This window comes from Sorex fumeus, unplaced genomic scaffold (assembly GCF_029834395.1).
Source record: "Sorex fumeus unplaced genomic scaffold, SorFum_2.1 ptg000051l, whole genome shotgun sequence".
NCBI lineage: Eukaryota > Metazoa > Chordata > Mammalia > Eulipotyphla > Soricidae > Sorex > Sorex fumeus.
This window is the reverse complement of record NW_026606108.1, coordinates 9868796-9888012: the sequence shown is the minus strand read 5'-3', so window position 1 is coordinate 9888012 and position 19217 is coordinate 9868796. Positions and strand designations below refer to the sequence as shown.

The 19217-nt window shown below is 58.6% G+C and overlaps 1 protein-coding gene across 1 annotated transcript in view; it reads left to right on the top strand.

The window, feature by feature from the left end:
• CHD2 (chromodomain helicase DNA binding protein 2) overlaps nt 1-13810 on the top strand; it is an 80195-nt gene extending 66385 nt beyond the window's left edge. Inside the window, exons 31-39 of the mRNA XM_056124682.1 lie at nt 1038-1163; nt 2484-2612; nt 3346-3486; nt 5555-5686; nt 7603-7781; nt 9731-9830; nt 10665-10878; nt 11403-11643; nt 13037-13810. Of these exons, the coding sequence (XP_055980657.1) occupies nt 1038-1163; nt 2484-2612; nt 3346-3486; nt 5555-5686; nt 7603-7781; nt 9731-9830; nt 10665-10878; nt 11403-11643; nt 13037-13370 (1596 nt within the window). The 3' untranslated portion in view covers nt 13371-13810. The remainder of the gene's footprint in view (nt 1-1037; nt 1164-2483; nt 2613-3345; nt 3487-5554; nt 5687-7602; nt 7782-9730; nt 9831-10664; nt 10879-11402; nt 11644-13036) is intronic.
• The last annotated feature ends 5407 nt before the right edge of the window (nt 13811-19217 follow it).

Sequence of the window (19217 nt, the reverse complement as noted above, 5' to 3'; positions counted from 1 at the left end):
GGGGAATGATCGAGCTGATGGACTAGTCCAGTCACCAGCTCCTGGGGTTTCTGTGTCCTTGGAAACGGTGCCAGTCTCTAGCCGCCTGTGGCAGCAGCTAGGTGAGATCTGGGGCAGATGATCAGCAGACTCTGAGGTTCTCAGCTTTATGCTAGGCCAGATCTCATTGCATCAGATATACCAGGGTCAGGGTGGAGGGTGGGGGTTAGTTGTGAAGGCAGCCCAGGCCCCCACTGCCGGCTGCGTGATGGAGACCTGGTTTGAAGCCACTAGCCCTCCCGGCCGTCTGCACGGTGAACGCAGCCCCCTCCCCCCCTCCCGCCCCGCCGGCACCTCGGTATTTGTTTTGCAGTGGGCTCAGACACGGGTCATGCTTCTCCCAGAACTCCCCCCACCCAACAGCTCCCTGTGGCAGGCGAGGTGACCTCGCAGTCTAGACCAAGACGAGCAGGGAGAGCGGAGCGCCTGAGGCTCCAGCTGCATCTGTTCCCCGTGGGCACCCCCACCCCCCACCCCGGGGTCCTCCTGGCACCCCACACACGAGGCTCCTTCCCTGAGCACAGGGCAGCTCCCATCCCGTGCGGCCGGAGAGGCCCAGCTGCGGGGGCAGGGACACGCCGCCCGGCCCGGCCTAGCCCAGTCCCCTCCGGCAGTGCTCTAAGCAGCATCCCCCATCTGAAACGCAGCTTTAACCTAGCTCCCGGGATTCCCTGCTCCTGGAAGGAGGAAATCCGCGCCGGCGGGGATGGTGTAGCAGATGAAGCCACCACGCCCCTCTTACCTGAGTTGTTCTGCCCTGTTAACAGCACAGGTAGGAGCCACGGGGGAGCTGCATTCTCCATCCCGTTGTGTCCACACGAGAACGTGAGGGATGCTCAGACTGGGCGCCACGGACATGAGATAGGCTGAGAGGCTGTGGTCTGCAGCGGGAGGGCGGGCGGGAGGGGCTGCTCAGGCTTGTGAGCCGCCCTCCCCCCATCACTAACCGGGCCACGGGGCTGGCGGGGGGGCGCTGCTTCTTCCTTTCTTTGCTGAAGATCCTGCCCGTGGAGACGGATAAGAAGCCGCAGGGCAAGCAGCTCCAGGCACGCGCCGATTACCTGCTGAAACTCCTGCGCAAGGGCCTGGAGAAGCCCATTGCCGGGCCAGGTGGCGGCGACGAGGTGAGCCCGCCAGAACCTTCCCATCCCCGGGGTTTGGGGTGGGGGGGATCTGCGTGCACGTCTGCCCTCTGGGCAGCGGGCCGCACAGCTTCCCAGTCTGCACTCGGGCTCTGAAATGGTCCTCTCTCACTGTCAGTCCTGGCCAGAGGGGCTTCCTTGGGGTCCTGCTTCTGGTTACTTTGCACACACCCCTGGGTTGGTTATTTTATTATTTTTTGCCTGTTGGCACAGCTGGTGTGTATGCATCAAAACGGGTCATCGACAGCCACGGGTCCTCACATTTCCATCTTGTTCTGAAACTGGACCTGAAGGCCAGAGCTACAGAACAGCAGGGAGGGTGTTTGCCTGGTACAGACTGACCTGGGTTCCATCCTCAGCATCCCGTATGGTTTCCTGAGCACCACCAAGAGTGACCCCTGAGCACAGTGCCAGGAGGAAGCCCTGAGCACTGCTGGGTGGGCCCTGAAAGAAACAACAGAAAGTGGACTTGAGTGGTGGTCACTCCCTTAGTGGGCCAGCCATGCTGGTCAGGAGGACTCGGGTCTCACTGCCTGCTAGTTGCCTGTGTGTGCTCTCCGAGTCCCCGGCCCTTGGTGCTCACCGCCCTGAGCTGTCACCCAGATCTCAGGACACGCCGTTTCTCTAATCCTGCACCTCATGTTCGCTTTGGGGTGATGGTACTCTCCGTAATGTTCTTGCCCAGGAGATGTGCCCAGAGCCCCTGGGTTGGGTGCTGAGGTGGCCCGCGTGGTGCTGTGCAGGCTATGTGCGCCCCCCCCCCCCCCCCCCCCCGTGCCACCCTGCAGCCAGCAGCCCTAGCCTGTCCAACCATGCCGATGCAGGGCACGGAGCTCTGTCCAGGAGCCTGTGGGCTGCTTGCCCTGCCACTGCCTCTGCTGTACATTACACACCCCCGTGTGTGTCTTGCTTTGGACGGTGTTTCTCTTCCTCTTGAAATTGGAATCATTAGCGTCATGCGTGTTTCTGCTCGACCCGGGATCCCACGGAGGCCTCCCCAGCTAGAATTGGTCACTAGTCCTCTTCCCGAGTTCCCTGGAAGTTTGTCTATTTCTGTTTCTTTGAGGCCCTAACCTGGCGGCACCCCGTGCTCACTGCTGGCCGGGCTCCGGGGACCCTATGGGGTGTCGGGAATCAAATCTGGCCAGTGCCTTCCCCGCCGCCTGCTGGCCTCGGCCCCACCTTGGAATCTTCTTCCTTGGTCTGAGGCTGCTGGGGGCATGAACAGAGGAGGCCCTGTGTCGTCTCTGCAGGTCGCGCCTCTGGGTGTGCCCCCTTGCTCTCATCCCTCTCCCTTTGCAGGCCCAGTCAAAGAAGCGGAAACCCCGCGTGAAGAAGGAGAACAAGGCCCCCCGGCTGAAAGACGAGCACGGTGCCGAGCTGTCGTCCCCGAGACACTCCGACAACCCCTCCGAAGAGGGGGAGGTGAAGGTGAGGGTGCCCCCCCGCCCCGTGCCAGCCCAGCGCTGTGGGTGTGGTCACCACACGGGGATACTGAAAACCCACAGGGCAGGCACCCGGCTCACGAGGGTCAGTGCCGCAGCTTCCCAGAGGGGCATGTGGCTGCAAAGGCAGGAACAGCTGCCAGGAAAGCCAGGGGCAGAGGGAGGTCCCACGGCAGGGGTCATAGGGGGCTTCTGTCTTGGACAGGCCTGACTTAAGGCCACCCAGGCATGTGACAAGCAGGGTCAGAGTGAGAAGGACATTGGTGCCACCACGTGTGTTTTAGGGGTTGCAGTCTCTGCGGGCGCATGGGGCTTTTGGCATTCAGTTGTGCCATAAGATAAGCCATTGACGGGGCCCCGGCTGGGTGGAGGTTCATAGTTGGGTTGGAGCCAGACAGTTGGATCCCGGCTCTAGCATCCTCTGCTTTGCTGCGCCCACCGTGGATGGGCGTATAGGCTGTCCCTGCGTTTCCCCCTTCTGTGACGTGGGCGTGAAGGTGCCCGTTGGTCAGGCCGCTCTGGGAGTGAAAGCCCTCCTGTATCGCCCTCTCGATGCTCTGGCAGGGAGTTGAGAGTGGTGTGTGTGGTGTGGTGGGGGGGGGGGAGGGGAAGGGAGGGTGCTCTCAGTGGACCCCGGGGGCCACCGGGCTGCTTTCTCCAGACAGCAACCAAACAGGAAGCGTGTGGCCAAGGCACCTTTCGCTCCGTTTGTTTGCCAGGATGATGGCTTAGAAAAAAGTCCGATGAAAAAGAAACAGAAGAAGAAGGAGAACAAGGAAAACAAGGAGAAGCAGACGGGGTCCAGGAAGGACAAGGATGGGGACAAGGACAGGAGGAAGTCGAAAGAGAAGAAAGAGAAGGTAAGTAGCTGGGGAGCGGGGAGGGGCGGGGTGAGGGGCAGGCTGAAGTTCCTACCTGCAGCCTTAAAAGGTCCCTTCTGGGACTTCAGGTGAGTTTGGAGGGCGCTGAAATCACCAGCTTGGGAGGGGCAGAGCCAGGAAACGAAGGTGAGTGTGCAAAGATGCGTCCCCACCCTAGGACAAGCCAAGCCCTTCTTCCCCGAGGAGTTGTTACTCACCCACCCCTGGTCCCCGAGTTGGGACGAGATAGGACAGGCGGAAGACACTCAGCTTCGTGACACAGCTGTGTCTCGCTCTGTTCATCCCCTGGTGGGGGTCGTGTAGCAGAGCACCAGGCGGATCGATGTGTCCGAGGAGCTTGGGGCTCAAACCAGAACAGTCCAGTGTGCAGAGTAGTGATGGATGAGAAGCCCTGAGCACCAGTGCGGATTTGACGAGGCGATTTTATAGCCCCCGTTTCCAGCTCTGGAATTCTGGGGCCACCTGGCATACATGCCCTGGCTTCAGATGAAAGTATTTTCCAGTGGGCCCTAAATTGTTGTATAAGGACAAATAAGAGCTCTATTTCTACCTATCAGTGAAAACTCAGTGTAAAATTATATTCAAAGGAGAGGTCAGACCACATGGTTTGGGAGACCCTTTTTCCTCCTCTGCGACCCAACAACTTTCTAGGTGACTAAATATTTAGATTGTGTTTAATAGCCTAGCAAGATTCTGCTTATAACATCTCAGAAGCAATTTTGGTTCTCCCTTGAAACTTCTGTCATTCCTGTGTGGTGATAAACCATGCAGTGACAGATATTTTTGCGTCTGTGCCTCCACAGAAGGATAACCATTTTTAGAGGAAAAATACTCCCAAAAGTACCTGTATGGAGTACAGTTTAGTAAATACTCATGTATCTCCTGCCCAGATCTCATTGCAGTTGTTTACTGTTTGGGTTATTTAGGTGAATCCCCCTACCCCCCCCCCCCCCCCCCGCTATTAAATTTGAAATCTGTGTTTCATGCAAACTTACTGATAACTGTTAAACCTCACTCTATGGCTTTGCACAGATTCTTTTTTCCTGCCATGTTCCTTGCTTTGTATCCACTTTATTTTATTTTGGTTTTTGGCCACACCCAGTGGCGCTCAGAGTTGAATCCTGGGCTTGCACTCAGGGATCACATCTGGCAGGGCTTGAGGGGGGCCGTATAGGGTGCCAGGGATTGAACCGGGTTGGCCATGTGCAACGGCAAATGCCCTACCTGATGTACTTTTGCTCCTCCCCCTTCATATTTTTTCCTTCTTTATTGCGGTCACTTTTAGCAGTGCTGGGAGACCTGGGGCCACTCCCGCTGGCACTGCTCAGGGCTGACTCCGGGCTCCGCACTTAGGGGTCACTCTCGGTGGGGCCTCAGGGGCCCCTAGAGATGCTAGGGATCGAGTCCAGGTCGCCCCTTGCTGTGCCCTCCCTGCTCTCCTGACACTCCAGACCTTCTGTGACTTTTCATGGACAAAGCAGATCTGATCCTGTGGACCTGTGTGGAGTTTGCAGTGCTTAGTTAATAGATCCTTTGGGATCTGAGTCTGTTCATAGATGCTGTTAATGAAGGCGTGACGTGTGCGTCTCTGGGAAGCCCTGTCAGTTCACAGCCTGAGCACTGATGACGTTTCAGTGCCTTTCATGGGGCATGAAGTAGAAACTGAAACTGCCGTTGGGCCAGAGCTATTTGGGCCCCTTGGGAGATAGGCAGAATAATGATGCCGACCACTACCCAGTGCCTCTGAGGGTTTTGTTTTGGTTGTTGTATTTGGGCCCTGCCCGGAAGTTCTTTGGCCTTACTCCTGGCTCTGTGCTTAGCAGTTACTCCTGACAGGGCTCAGGGGACTATACGGGGTGCCAGGGTTAGAACCCAGGTCGACTGCATGCCAGCCTAGCACCATCCCTGGCTTTGAGGGCTTTCCGTCACCTGGTGTAGAATCAGGGGTGACATCTGTGCCCCCCATGACCCTGTGTGATACTGGCAGGGAAACCGAGGCAGAGGCCAGGCTCACCCCCATCACATCATCGCCTCCATATTCCCACAGCCAAAAGGGGATGCCAAGTCTGCTGGGCGATCGAAGCGCACGCAGGGTCCTGTCCACATCACGGCCGGGAGCGAGCCTGTGCCCATCGGGGAGGATGAGGACGATGACCTGGACCAGGAGACTTTCAGCATTGTAAGTGCCACAGCTGTGACTTTCCTGGGACGGTGGCCGTGCTCGGGGAAGAGACCTCGGGCTGTGCTCCTGTCCACCTCGTGCTGTGCTCCTGTCCACTGGGAGCGGGGAAGGCTGCACGGGTCAGCTGAGGCATCAGCTCAGCTGCATTCTCGGACTGTACTACCACATGTGTGTGCAGTTGCTCCCGTGGTCACCTCTCACCCGAGCCTCCTAGGGCTGGGCCCTGTGTCTTCTCCGTTCAGTTGCCTGGGTGGCGCGAGCGCAAAGCCCCTCAGCGTGGACATTGTGTGTCCCTCCCCGGTGGCCCTGAGCAGAGCCTGGTGGTTGTCCCGGCCCAGACCTCAGAGAAGCCCAACGGGGCCTGTCGTGTGGCTCTTGTCCTCCCTCCACATGGGCCTGATGGAGGTGGGGCCATGGTGGTCACTCGTTTTGGTCTCGGCGTTGTGTGAACCCCACGAGTGTCTTTTCCTCCTGGTAGAGACAGGGTTTCCAGTGTCCATTGCAGAAGCAAGGCAGCTCGCAGGGGCCATAAATCAGCCCGTCCTCCTTCCCTCCCTTTCTTTCCTTCCTCTCTTCCCTCCTTTCCTTTTTCCTCCCTTCCCTCCCTCCTTTCTCTCCCTCCCTTCTCTCCCTCTTTCCTTTCTTCCTTCTCTCCTTCTTTCCTCCTTTCCCCCTTAGTCCCTCCCTCCCTCCCTCCTTTCCTTCCTTCCTCGCTTTTCCCTTCCTTTTTTCCTTATCTCCCCCTCTCTCTCCCTTCCCCTCCCCTCCTCCCTCCTTTCCTTCTTCCTTTTTCCTCCCTTTCTTTCCCCTTTCCTGTCTTCTCTTTCCTTCCCTTCCCTTCTTTCTTGCCATCCTCCATCTCCCTCCCTTCCTCCCTCCCTCCCTCCCTCCCTCCCTCCTTTCCTCCTTCCTCACTTCCCTTCTTCATTATCTCCCTCTTCCTCTCTCCCTTCCTCTCCCCTCCTCTCCTCTCATTCCTCCTTTCTTTCTTCCTTTATCCTCCCTCCCTTTCCCTTTTCCTATTTTCCCTTTTCTTCTCTTCTTTCTTCCCTTCTTCTGCCTCCCTCCCTCCCTCCCTCCCTCCCTCCCTCCCTCCCTCCCTCCCTTCTCTCATTCTCTTCCTTTCTTTCCTTTTTTCTTTAGTATTTGGCCTACTCCCAACAGTACTCACGGTCTGCACCTGTTTCTGTGCTCAGGAGTCTCTCCTGGCAGTGCTCAGGGACTGTGCGGCAGGGGAGTGTGGGATCTGGTCCCCTGCACACAGTATGTCCCCTTACAGCCACCCCCCCACCCTTCTACCCTGTGTATGAGTAATTGTCATGCCCTCCTTGGGCATTCACGGGAACCCAGGACTCTCTGTGGTGCTCGGCATGGGCCCGCAGTGGCCCTGACCCCGGGAACATGTTCTGCCGCCCTGGCGGGTATGGCCCTTGTCCATCAGGCCGTCCTCCGCCTGCTGCTGCTTCAGGGCTCCATTTTCTCCCCTCTGCCAAATCACATGCCACGTGGCCACTATTTTGTACCGACTGTTTTTTCTGCACACCTCCTGCTTTTCTCAACAGCGCTGCCTTTGCTGGGGTGGGGGTGGGGAGAGAGGGATCCCGGTGCCTGGCTTTCGTGCTCAGTCTGGAAGCCGTTTTCCCCGGATCCTTACCAGCTTGCCGGGCTTGCCGGCGTTCACCTGCCATTGGAAGGCTTGAGGGAGGCTCTAGTCTCGTTTGTTGCTCTGTCTTTAGCTCAGCCCGTGTGGGTGCCCTCTCCCCTGCCTCCCCCCGACCCCCCCCCTCCAGAGCTTCTGCCCCGACCTGCCTGGTGTGAGGAGGGCCACGCTGGCCGGGGCAGGGGGCCCCGAGGGCGTCCGTCTTGGCCGCCTTGTCTGCGCGTGTCTCATGGTGCCGCACGCTCCCTTGCAGTGTAAGGAGCGGATGAGGCCCGTGAAGAAGTCCCTGAAGCAGCTGGACAAGCCGGACAAGGGGCTGAGCGTGCAGGAGCAGCTGGAGCACACGCGGAGCTGCCTGCTGCGGATCGGAGACCGCATCGCCGAGTGTCTCCGCGCCTACTCGGACCAGGAGCACGTGAAGCTCTGGCGGAGGTAAGCAGCCCCAGCAGCCTCTCGGTCCCAGCCCGGGTGCCCGAGCCATCCCACGATGGAAAAACAGCATCTCCGCAGGGACCTCCTGTTGGTCCTGAGGCCGCAGGCTTCTGTGTCCAGAGGTGGGTGCTTGCGGAGACCAGCTCTTGAGTGGCAGGGGCGTGGGCAGCTGGCGCCAGGTCACCTGACACTTGTCCTGGAACCCCGAGGTTTTGGACATGCCTGGTTTCCTGCCTGGCCCAGCCGGGGTTGATTTTTCAGGGGAGCGTGACAGCAGAGGGGAGTGGGGTGGGCACTTGAGGGGCAGGCTGGGAGGCTCTGCTCTCTCGCACAGGGGAAGGACCCTGTGGGAGGGGTGGGCCCCGTGGCTGCAGTCTGAGTGGAGGTGCTCAGAGGGAGCACTCCTGATCTCTGACATAGTCAAGACAGTCTCACAACTCGGGCCACAGTCAATTCCCAGGATGTTTGGTTGCTGGAGTTGTTTTAGGAGACGCTCCGATCTTAAGTGGTTTAGTTTCGGGTGAAAACTGGGCTTGAAACCTGTCGTAAGACTGTCCATCGAGGGGCTAAAGCGATAGCACAGCGGGTAGGGCATTTGCTTTGCACGCGGCTGACCCGGATTCAGTTCCCAGCATCCCATATCGTTCCCTGAGGAATGATTCCCACCAGGAATGATTCCTGAGTGCAGAGCCAGGAGTGACCCAAAAAGCAAAAAAATAAAATAAAAAAAAAGACTGTCCATTGAATGCTTTTGTGTCCTTTGTCTTCAAAGAGAGAGAGATCTGGGGCTGGAGAGAGAGCACAGTTGAGAGGACACTTGCCTTAAGTGTGGCATACCTGGGTTTTATCCCTGGCATTCCATATGCCCCCCACCCCCACCCCGAGCACCGCGGGGAGTAATTCCTGAGTGCGGAGCCAGGAGTAAGCCCTGAGCACCTCTGGGTGTGGCTCACAAACAACAGACAGAGGTTTGAGGCCAGAGAGAACACCATGGCCAGAGTACGTGCTGAGCACATCGTGTGTGTGCAAGGTCTGTATCGGAGCCCGGGCCCTGAGCACTGCCAAGTGTGGCCCGCAAAACCATGCAGAAACCCAAGACATTTAAGTAAGAGGGAGACTTCAGGTTGTCTTTTTGGCCACACCCCCATTCCTCCTGGGCTCTGCACTCAGGGATCACTCCTGACGGGCTCAGGGGACCTGATGCCGGGGATCAGACCTGGGCTGGCTGTGTGTGAGACCAGCGCCCTGCTCGCGGTGTTACAACTCCAGTACCCCAAGATTTCAGATCTTGACAAGTGTCTCTCCTGCCTTACACCTCCACTCACTCCCCGTTCCTGCCGCCTGGCGGCTCCTGACCCAGCCCAGTGTGTGGCCAGTGAGTGAGCTTAGGTCACACTCGGAGGTGGCATGTGGGTCCCAGCTTGGTCCCAGCATGTGGTCCACATGTGATGGTGTCTGAGGTCCAGTGGCCATTCTCAGGTGGTGAAAATCCCTCCTGGCGTGTTCATTTCCCTCATTTGCTGTTCCTGCTTGGAGTGCTGCGTCCCTTGTCCCAGCCCGGTGACACTGGCAGCGCTGGCATTGGGGGCTGTCCCCGACCCCATACGGAGACCCTTGGCATTCTCTCCCTGCTCCCAGAGAAAGCGGATAAGATTGCCACCCCATACCCCCATTTAGGATGAAAATGTCTTTAAGAAGTCATGTCATGGGGCCGGAGTGATAGTACAGCGGGTAGGGCGTTTGCCTTACACGCGGCTGACTTCGTGTTTGATTCTCACCATCCCGTATGGTTCCCCAAGCACTGCCAGGGGTAATCAGGGGTAATTCCTGAGTGCAGAGCCAGGAGTAACCCCTGTGCAATGCCTGGTGTGACCCAAAAATCCAAAAAAAAAAAAAAAAGTCATGTCATTTAGCAGAACTTTTTTTTTTTTGTCGTCATCGTTCAACAGGAACCTGTGGATATTTGTTTCGAAGTTCACAGAGTTTGATGCTCGGAAATTGCACAAGTTGTACAAGATGGCGCATAAAAAACGATCCCAGGAGGAGGAGGTGAGTGAGACAGAGAGAGGCTCGTCTCACAGAGCACACAGCCTGCTCTCGGCTTACCCGGGGCCACCGTCTTATTTTCTCTTTGTTGCGGTGTTCTGTTCTCTTTGATTTGGGGTTTTGGGCCACACCCAGTGGTGCTCAGGGCTGACTCCTGGCTCTGTGCTCAGGAGTCACTCCTGGTAGGGTTCGGGAGACCCTATGGGGTCCCAGGGATCAATCCGGGGGTGGCTGTTTGCAAGGTCAGCACCCTCCCCGCTGTGCTGTCGCTCCAGCCTCTGCTTGGATGTTTGGATACATATGGTTTCCTTGTGTGCTAAGAAAGTGAGGTTCTTGGGGGTGAGCAGGGTGAGCATGATGCCTTTGCCGTGAGCCCTGGACCCCACTGAACTTTTTGGGGTCATGGTGGGCCCCGACTCTGCTGAGGCCAGAGCCTGGATGTTGAGGCCTTGGGTGTGGCCCTGCATGCCCATCTTGTGCCCAGCTGTGGAGCTGGGCTCTGGGTGGTCTCCTGGGTCGCCAGTGGGGAGTTGTGGGGACTCACGGGACCGCAAAGTGTTTTCTTTTTTAGGTAAGCAGGTCAGTGTTTAGGGGTTGGAGCTATATGACAGTGGGGAGGGCATTTGCTTTGCACACAGCGGATCCGGGTTCAGTCCTTGGCATCCCATGGGGTCCCCCAGAAGTGACTTCTGAGTGCTAAGCCAGGAATAAGCCCTGAACACTGCTGGGTGTGACCCAAAAAGGACCTACCCCCCCAAAAAAAAGGATGGTCTTTAGGCGGCTGGTCCTTTCGCTGTGGGTATTGAGCACAGTTCTTGGCCTCCTGCTACTCTCCAGGAGCAGAAGAAGAAGGAGGACATGATGGGCGGGAAGAAACCCTTCCGACCTGAGGCCTCGGGCTCCAGCCGTGACTCCCTGACGTCTCAATCCCACACCCCGCACACTCTGCACCCCCAGAAGCCTCACTTGCCTGCCCCCCACGGCCCCCCGATGCACGGACACCCACGAGATAACTACAACCACCCCAGCAAGAGGCATTTCAGCAATGCTGGTAGGTCAGTCTGCGGAGCTGCAAGAAGCCTTGTGGCCTTAGGGGTCACTGCTGGCCTGGGCTCCACCAGCCCTTGGGGGTGGCGCTGCAGGTTTAGCGATTCTCCCCTCCCCCCCACCTCCCCCGAATGCCAAGAGCTGCTAGGGTTGAAGAAATGCTTAAAAAATCCAAACTTGGGGCCCGAGCCACCACTGGGGTGTTGGGGAGGGTGCTTGCCTTGCACACAGCTGACCCAGGTTTGATCTCTCGCATCCCATAGAGGGTCCCCCATGCGCTGCCAGGAATGATCCCTGAGCTCAGAGTCAGCCCTGAGTATGGTCGGGTGTGCCCCCTCCCAAAAGAGTCCACAAAAGACAAATAGAAAATCCAAACTCAGTGCTAGCAGGACTGGGGTGCTCGGGAAAGAGAAAGAAGCCGGCTGAGGTGGGCGGATGCCCAGAGCAGGTGAACCCAGCAGTGCACAAGCTGGAGATGGGAGCGGAGGCCCCCTGCTCACCCCCGCACCCCACTACTCATCCCCGCAGACCGAGGCGACTGGCAGAGGGAGAGGAAGTTCGGCTACGGCGGTGGGAACCCGACGTGGGGAGGTGAGCGGCACCGCCCGTATGAGCAGCACTGGTACAAGGAGCACCACTACGGGGAGCACCGGCACGGCGACACTCACCGCTCAGGGGGCTACCGGCCCAACAGCCTGTCCCGCAAGCGGCCCTATGACCAGTACAGCAGCGACCGTGACCACCGGGGTCACAGAGACTACTATGACAGGTGGGCTGGGGATGGGGGCCCCAGGGGGGAGGGTGCTGCTGACCCAAGTGCCCGTGGAGCAGGGCACAGCAGCGGTGCCCGGGAAGCAGGCGTAGAGAGGCTGTGGGGTACAGGACTCAGCTGCTGACCCCAGATTTTGCTCTGTTTATGCAGGAAGTTCCCTGACCGTGGCAGCCATGAGGCTGTGCACGTGTGTTGGGTGCTCGCTCAGCCAGGCCAGGGAGAGGCGCCCCGTTGTAATGTGCTGCTTACCTCTCTCCAGACTTGGATTTCACGGAAGCTCTGTTTGGGCCTTGCCTTTAAAATAGGGATATTACAGGGACCGGAGTGATAGGACAGAGGGAAGGGCTTTTGCCTTGCATGCAGCCGACCCTGACATCCCGTAGGATGTTCACCGAGCACTGCCAGGAGTGATTACTGAATAATGCAGAGTCAGGAGTAATTTTCCCCTGAGCATTGCCGGGTATGACCCAAAAAGAAAAAAAAAAAAAACCAAAAAAACTGGAACTTAGTTTACCAAATACTTCCAGTCTATAAAAGAAAAGAAAAGGATGGGTTTTGCTATTGTGGCTAGCACCATCAAAGATCCGAGAAACTCTGGGGCCAGAGAGGTAGTACACTGGGGGAGGGCCCTTGCGTTAGCTCACCCAGGCTCAGCTCAGACACTGGATTGTCACTAAGCACCTGCAGAAGCAGAGCCAGGAGTGAGTCCTGAGCACCATGGGGTGTGCCCCCCTATCCCGCCCTGCCAAATGTCTTAGTAGCTTAAAACAATGAAGATTCATGATCTTCCACGCTACAAAGTTATAATAATCACATAACAGGAAACTTTCAGGGCCTAGGGAACTTTAGGGGCTAGAGTGTTAGGACAGTGGGGAGGACGTTTGCCTTGCACATGACTGACCTGGCTTCGATCCCCAGTAGCCCATACAGTCCCCTTGAGCCCTCCAGGAGAGGTCCCGGAGCACATAGTAAAGAGTCAGCCCTGAGCACTGGCGGGTATGGCCCCTAAAACAGAAAATAAAGTAGGGACCAGGGGCTGGAGCGATAGCACAGCAGGGAGGGTGTTTGCCGTGCATGCAGCCGACCTGGGTTCGATCCCAGGTATCCAATAGGGGCCCCTGAGCACCACCAGGAGTAGTTGCTGAGTGCAGAGCCAGAAGTAACCCCTGAGCATTGCTGGGCGCGACTCAAAAAAAAGCAAAAAATAACAATAAAGTAGGGACCAGTCTTGCCTAGATGTATGAAGTCACCCTTGGTCCTTGTGTATTTGTGACTGATCTGTAGTGATGAAGTCCTTGGTTCTGGGTCCCTTCTGGAAGGTTCTGGAATGGTCTGGCGACTTGAGGGCGGGCTGCCTGCTACCGGCGCTGACCCCCTATCTCTGTTCCAGGCACCATCACGACTCCAAGCGGCGGAGATCAGACGAGTTCAGGCCCCAGAATTACCACCAGCAGGATTTCCGGCGCATGTCTGACCACCGGCCCCCAATGGGCTACCATGGCCAGGGCCCCTCGGACCACTACCGTCCCTTCCGCACGGACAAGTTGGAGGACTATAAGCAGCCCCTGCCCCCGCTGCATGCCGCCGTCTCTGACCCCCGCTCACCCCCCGCTCAGAAGTCCCCCCACGACTCCAAGTCGCCCCTGGACCACAGGCCTCCCTCAGAGCGGTCCCTAGAACAGAAAAACAACCCGGATTATAACTGGAATGTTCGGAAAACATAAAGGACGACCAGGAGGGTGGGGCGAGGGGGAGCCCGCCGGCGCGGGGAGAGTTTGGGTCTCATCCGACAGGACCGGGCGTCGGGCTGAGACCGCTGGACGTGCTGCAGTGGCGCTGGCCACTGCCCCTGGCGTGGGGTCCCTGCACCCCCAGCTCCCTGCAGAGAGGACTGTGTGTGCCCCCAAGCAGGGGGAGCAGAGGCGGGGCCCCTGGGTGGGTCGGGGAAGGAGAGGGTGCAGGAAGCTGCTGGCCTGGTCACTGTGACGTGGAGGGGCTCGGGAGCCCCCACATCCTGGGACCCCCGTGGCGGGGAGGGAGGGCGAGGGTGAGCCCTTGGCTGTCCACCAGCACCGATGCCCCTGCACTCCCAGTGGTGGAGGGCAGGGCAAGGGGGTGTGCGTGCCTCTCTGTAGCCCCGGGCCAGCACGGGTCTTTAGCCGGATGGTGGGTGCTGGCTCTGGGGAGCAGGGTCCCTGGTGGATACTGAGCTGAGGGGTATTGCTGCTGTGGGTGGGGCCAGGGGAGGGGAGGTTCTCAGGCATTTCCTGTGGGGCTTGGGGGGGCGGCTGACGTAGGGACAGCGCTGGACCCCGCGTGACTAAGAGTCACATTGAGTCTAAAGGCCACTCGCTTTCCCCAGAATGGGGGCAGCCCTGGATGGGAGAGGCTGCAGACCGAGTGTCCCCCCTGCCCCTGCCTCGGGGCCCCTTCCCTCCCTGAGTAGTGTGTCCAGTATTGCAAGCAGGTTCTGGGACTTACCCCCCAGAGGCCAGGCCCGATAGTGCGGGGTTAAGCTCCCTGAATGCGCAACTCCCCACCCCCACCCCCCGGCGCGCCTCCCTGTTCATGCAGTATTGGGGCTGCGGCCAGGCCCAAGTCTGGGTCTCGGCTCTGCAGAGAGCTGCAACCCCCCTTGTTACTGACCTTGGGGCCACCCTTAAGGTCGAGGGATGGGGATGCATCTGCTGTGGATGTCAGCCCTTCCCCTTGGTGCCAGAGGAGGGGGCGGTGGGGGGAGGTGTTGGGGACGGGCTCCGGGGCAGGTGCAAGAGGGGTGCCCAGGGTGTACTCTGCCGCGGGCGTCCTAGGTGCCTGCATGTCACGTGGTGGAGCAAGAGACAGTATGGCCACATCAGTGTTGCGTGGTTCCAGAGTGGGGGGCCGGCCCGCAGCCCCTTCAAGGTGGCCCCGTGGGAGGAGGCGGGGGTTGGGTTGGCATCATGGGCATGATGGACTCAGCCCCGGGCCGGCCTAGATTCGGCCTCTTCCAGTCATTCCGAAGCTCTAGCACGAGAAACCCAACGGGAGGGTGCCCTGGCCTTGCCACCAACCCACACCTGACACTGAACCCAATAGACCAAAACCCAGTCACAGTGGGCACAGCCCGGGCGTGGGTGTGTGTGGGCAGGCGGGCCAGGTCTGGCCTGGCTCTGGCTGCTTTGGACCATCTGCACCCTGGCCCGGGACAGATGGTTTTCTTTCTTGTAAAATTGTGGACTTTTCAAACCTGTTGACTAAACAGTCATTAATTTATATTTGTGAAAAAAAAAATGCCACTGTCCTAGTGATTTCTGATGTAAATAATGTTGTTTATATAGTATGTATTAAATTTTCCTACATTGTAAAGCTGCCGTAGGTTGGAGTCTTGTCTGCATATGGGCATTATACTCGGGAGTTTGGAAGCAGGCCAACGTGTATTATTGGGCCTGGCACGAGCATAAAGTGGACATTGCCCAGCTGCCCTTCTCCCGCTCGCTGGGCCATGGGGACTAGGAGACAGCGTGTGCAATGTGGTGCAATGTGGCCTCTCACCAGCCTACAACCAGCCGGCTGGAGTGACCAGCGATTGGCAGCTCCCAGCATGCTGTAGTGGGGCCAGTGCATCCCAGGGTATGCCCAGCAACCTTGCTGTCCCTCTCGAGGACAGCTGCCAGCCCAATGCCCCATCAGGTGTCTGGAGAAGGGGCATGGGGATGGTGCCATGGAAACGCTGACAATGTTAGCACCAGCAGTTGGTCCCTGGTGGCAAGACAGATGTGGGCTAAGGGCCTGTGGACTCCTGCATCCTCACAAATTACCCTAATTAATGCTTGACCCCACCCCACCCATGTGTCCAGGCCACCTGTGGGGGAGAAGGGTCTGGGATGGGTAAAAGGCAAGAATGCTGTTTACCGCCGCGAACTTGGATCATGGAGCCGCTTGCTGCTGGTTCCCTGGGGACTGACAGTTGACCAGGAGGCCCGGCTTTTGCTCCAAAGGTCGCTGATGGAAACCATGCCTTTGCCCGCCAGGCCAGCACCGTGCAGCTCCCCACGCCTCCCAGATGTGGTGGTTCAGTGCTTGCAGTTGGGGTGAGCTAGAGCCCCAACTCTCCCTACAGCTGCTGGTCCTCCTGGCTCGCCATTCCGGGCATCCTCTGCTTCATCCCCAGGGCCCCAGAGGCCAGCATGCTCACCTGGAAGGAAGAGAGGCCTGCAGGTCTAGGGGCTTGTGCCTGCCATCCTCCCTCCTTCCTGAGCTAAGGCACGGCCATGGCCTTGGGGACCTGGACTAGCTGAAAGTGTCTCGTCCACAGGTGGTACCCCACTGCAGGCACTGGCCTCACCCCCATCACAGGAAAGGAGCAGGCCCCCTCGGGTGTTGCAGTCTGTGGGGAGGCCACCCTGGGGGTGAGGGAGTGGAAGGGGGGTGGTTCCTGGTCGCTGCTGGGAGAGGGACTTGCAAAAAAAACCCGGGCTGGATTGGCTCAGCCTGGATGGGAGCACTTGGGCAGAGCCTCCCCTCTAGGCTTCCCAGTGCCGAGGGAGACGTCTCTGGAACTGGATATTATCCGGGACATGCTTTCCCCATGGCCAAGACCAAGAGTCCCTTGGTGTGGAGCGCGGACCCTGTTGCAGTAGCTGGGGGTTAGCTGGGGCAAGCTAGAATGCACCCTGAGCTGAGGGAACGGGGCAGACCCCGGGCACAGCACCAGCCATATGAGAGGAAGTCAGTGTGTTGCTGGAATTAGGTTGGGCATGGGAGTAGAGAGTGAGGATCAGGTGGCCTAGGGGTGGACAGACCTGGATTTGAACCATCGGGTCCTGGAGTTTAGCTGCAAGCCCAGGCTGTAGACAGGAGTGCCTGTGTGTGCGTGTGTGTGCGTGTGGGGGGGGGTTTATTGTGGTGCCTCGTGATGGACTTGACATCTGTCATTCTCCAAGGGGGGTTGGGACACATCTGAGACTCCAGGGAGCCAGATCCTGAGTGGCTGCAGGTCCGGCACATTCCAGCAGGGGGCAGCGTGTCTCCACCCACTCCCGTCTCAGCGCTGAGCCCAGATTCCAGGCAGCCTGCTTAGCGCCTCCCAGCTGCCCCCAGAAGCTCAGGAGCCTCACAGGACGTGGGGGCGACTTCAGGGGGGATCTGACCCTGCACTCCCCACCCCCACACCTTTCCATCCTCCCCACCTCTCACATGCATCCCAGCACCTGGCACCCCCAGACCTTGAGGTCTGGGCTGGTTAAGAAAACATCCCCACGTGCACAAAAACCCCAGCCCTGCCTGTCTCGTCCAGCTTCTCAGTCCTCGCGAGGTCGATGGCCCATTTTCCAGTTGTACGTCCCGGGTTCTAGAACACTCAACATGTCCTCTGTCCCCATGGCAGATGCCCATGTCACACTCTGGCCACCACTCCTCCTTATTCCCCTCTTGTCTCCCCCACCCCCACTCCCGCTCCGTGTCCCCCTGTTCTCCCCATAGCCCTGCGGCTCTCTTCTGGACATGCATCATCCTCATCGTCATGCCTTTGCCATGGCCTTGCAAGTGGCTGTACACAGCATACTGGCCCTTGAGTCTGGAAGTTGGTTCAATGTCACCCCCCCCCCCCCCCAGAAAGCTAGGCAGCACCCGGCAACCCGTTTTCCCCACGTGTCACAAATGCTTCTTGGCGGGGAGGGCCAGCTGCCCAGCTTCCTCCTGATCCCCCCCCTTACACACCCCACTGCTGTGATGGGTGTGACCCTTACTCCAGACCTCCTTGTCCCTACCTGTTCACTTAGGAGCCCACTCACTTGGAGAGTCCCTTCTCAGGGTCCTCCTAGCTCTGCAGCTCCACCCTCTTGTCTTCTTTCCTGTTTGCAGGTGTGCAGGGGCTACTCTGGCTTGGTGCTTGGGGGTCACTCGCGGTGGGACAGACCAGGGAGGGCTGGGGACTCGACCCTCCCTGGCTGGCCTCAGGCCTGCCAGACTTGAGCCCGGTGTTTGGAACTGGTTCCTGAGCCCCTGGAACCATCCATTTCAATCCAGTCCAAGTCAGACTAGACCCTCCCCAGCTTAGCCAGCTCGGGATTCCCGGCAGCAAAGCATGGAGTGAGAGTGAGTGCCCCCTGCCCTGCCCCCGGCTGCCCTGGCTGTGCCTCTGCTGAGCTGTCATCTCCCCACAGGACCCTGGTCTGTCTGTCCCTCATCTGGCCACACTGTTTCCTGCTATCCCCAAACATCTCTGCGTTGTCCAAACTCTCCTCCCCACCTTCTCCCTGGGTTTCCGCATGGATCCGACTCCAGGACCATGTGGGTGGAGCAGAGAAGGATGTGCCCGCAGCCCTCTGTCCACCTCGTGCCCAGCAGCAGGGACATCACTGACCATGCGTCTCCACAGGGTACTTGGTCTCTACGCCTGCCACTTGGCCCCAAGCAGCTGGGAAAATTGTTAGATGAGTGTTGACTGTATCAAGTGGACACTTGTGCACCAGGGCCCCCATGGGTGGCTGAGATCTGAGAACTCACTGGCTGTTCCCGCCCTAAGTGGTGTTGGGGGCTCTCAGATCCATTTTATGGATTTTGGGCCACACCTGGAGAGGGTCAGGAGTTACTCCTGGCTCTGTGCTTGGGGATCATTCCTGGCGGTGCTCGGGGGACCATATGGGGTGCTGGGGATTGAGCTGGGGTCACAGCTATGTGTAAGGCAAATTCCCTCCCCACTGTCCTGTCACTCTGGTCTGTCCCAGATCCATTTTAAAAAGAGTGAAGGCTCCAAAAATGTTCAGGGAGACGTGTGGTCAATCACTCTACCCTTCCCTGACTCACCTTGGCTGGATGGGCAGTGAGGGCCTGGAACTTCTGACAGAGAGGAGTGTGTGTGTGTGTGTGTGTGTGTGTGTGTGTGTGTGTGTATAGGGGGGTTCTCTGTAAAGGGGCCGTACCTCCCATCTGTACAGGGCACACACAGGCACATTCCTGCACATACACACATGCATAATGCATGCACACACATACACACACACAGAGGCATGCACACACATAGGTCGTGCCCTCATACACTTTTGGTGGGGAGGGGTGACAGACACCCCCACCACCCACCCCGCACCCACAGGCCAAGCCAGGCTGAGCCTCTCTCTTAGGAAACAAACTCCACCACGGAGCCCCGGAGAAAATATCAAAACAAAACAACCCCCCGAACTTTACTTGCGTGTAAGCCGTTAATAAATAATTTACAGTATGTACACAGAGGACACTCACACAGGGTGCGGTGAGGGGGTCCCCACTTCCAAGCAGAACGCGGTCAAACAATGAAATAAAGTGCATCACGGTTAACTTCCAACACGGCGGGGGGGGGATAAGGGTCGGGGGGAATCACGGAAGGGGGGTTTTTGGGGAGCCGGGCCGCGCCCCTGGGGCAGCACGGAGGACCTCATGGAGGAGGAGATGGGAACCTTGCTCCCACCTCCTGGCCAGTGTATGAGAGGTCCCTGTGTGGGGGACAGCAGAGGGACCGCGGCAGAGGCTGGGGTGGGGTGGGCAGTGCAGACCCATCTGGGTGTGGAGCTCTGCGTGCTGCTGGGCCGGGGGGTGGGGTGGCGGGGGGGGTC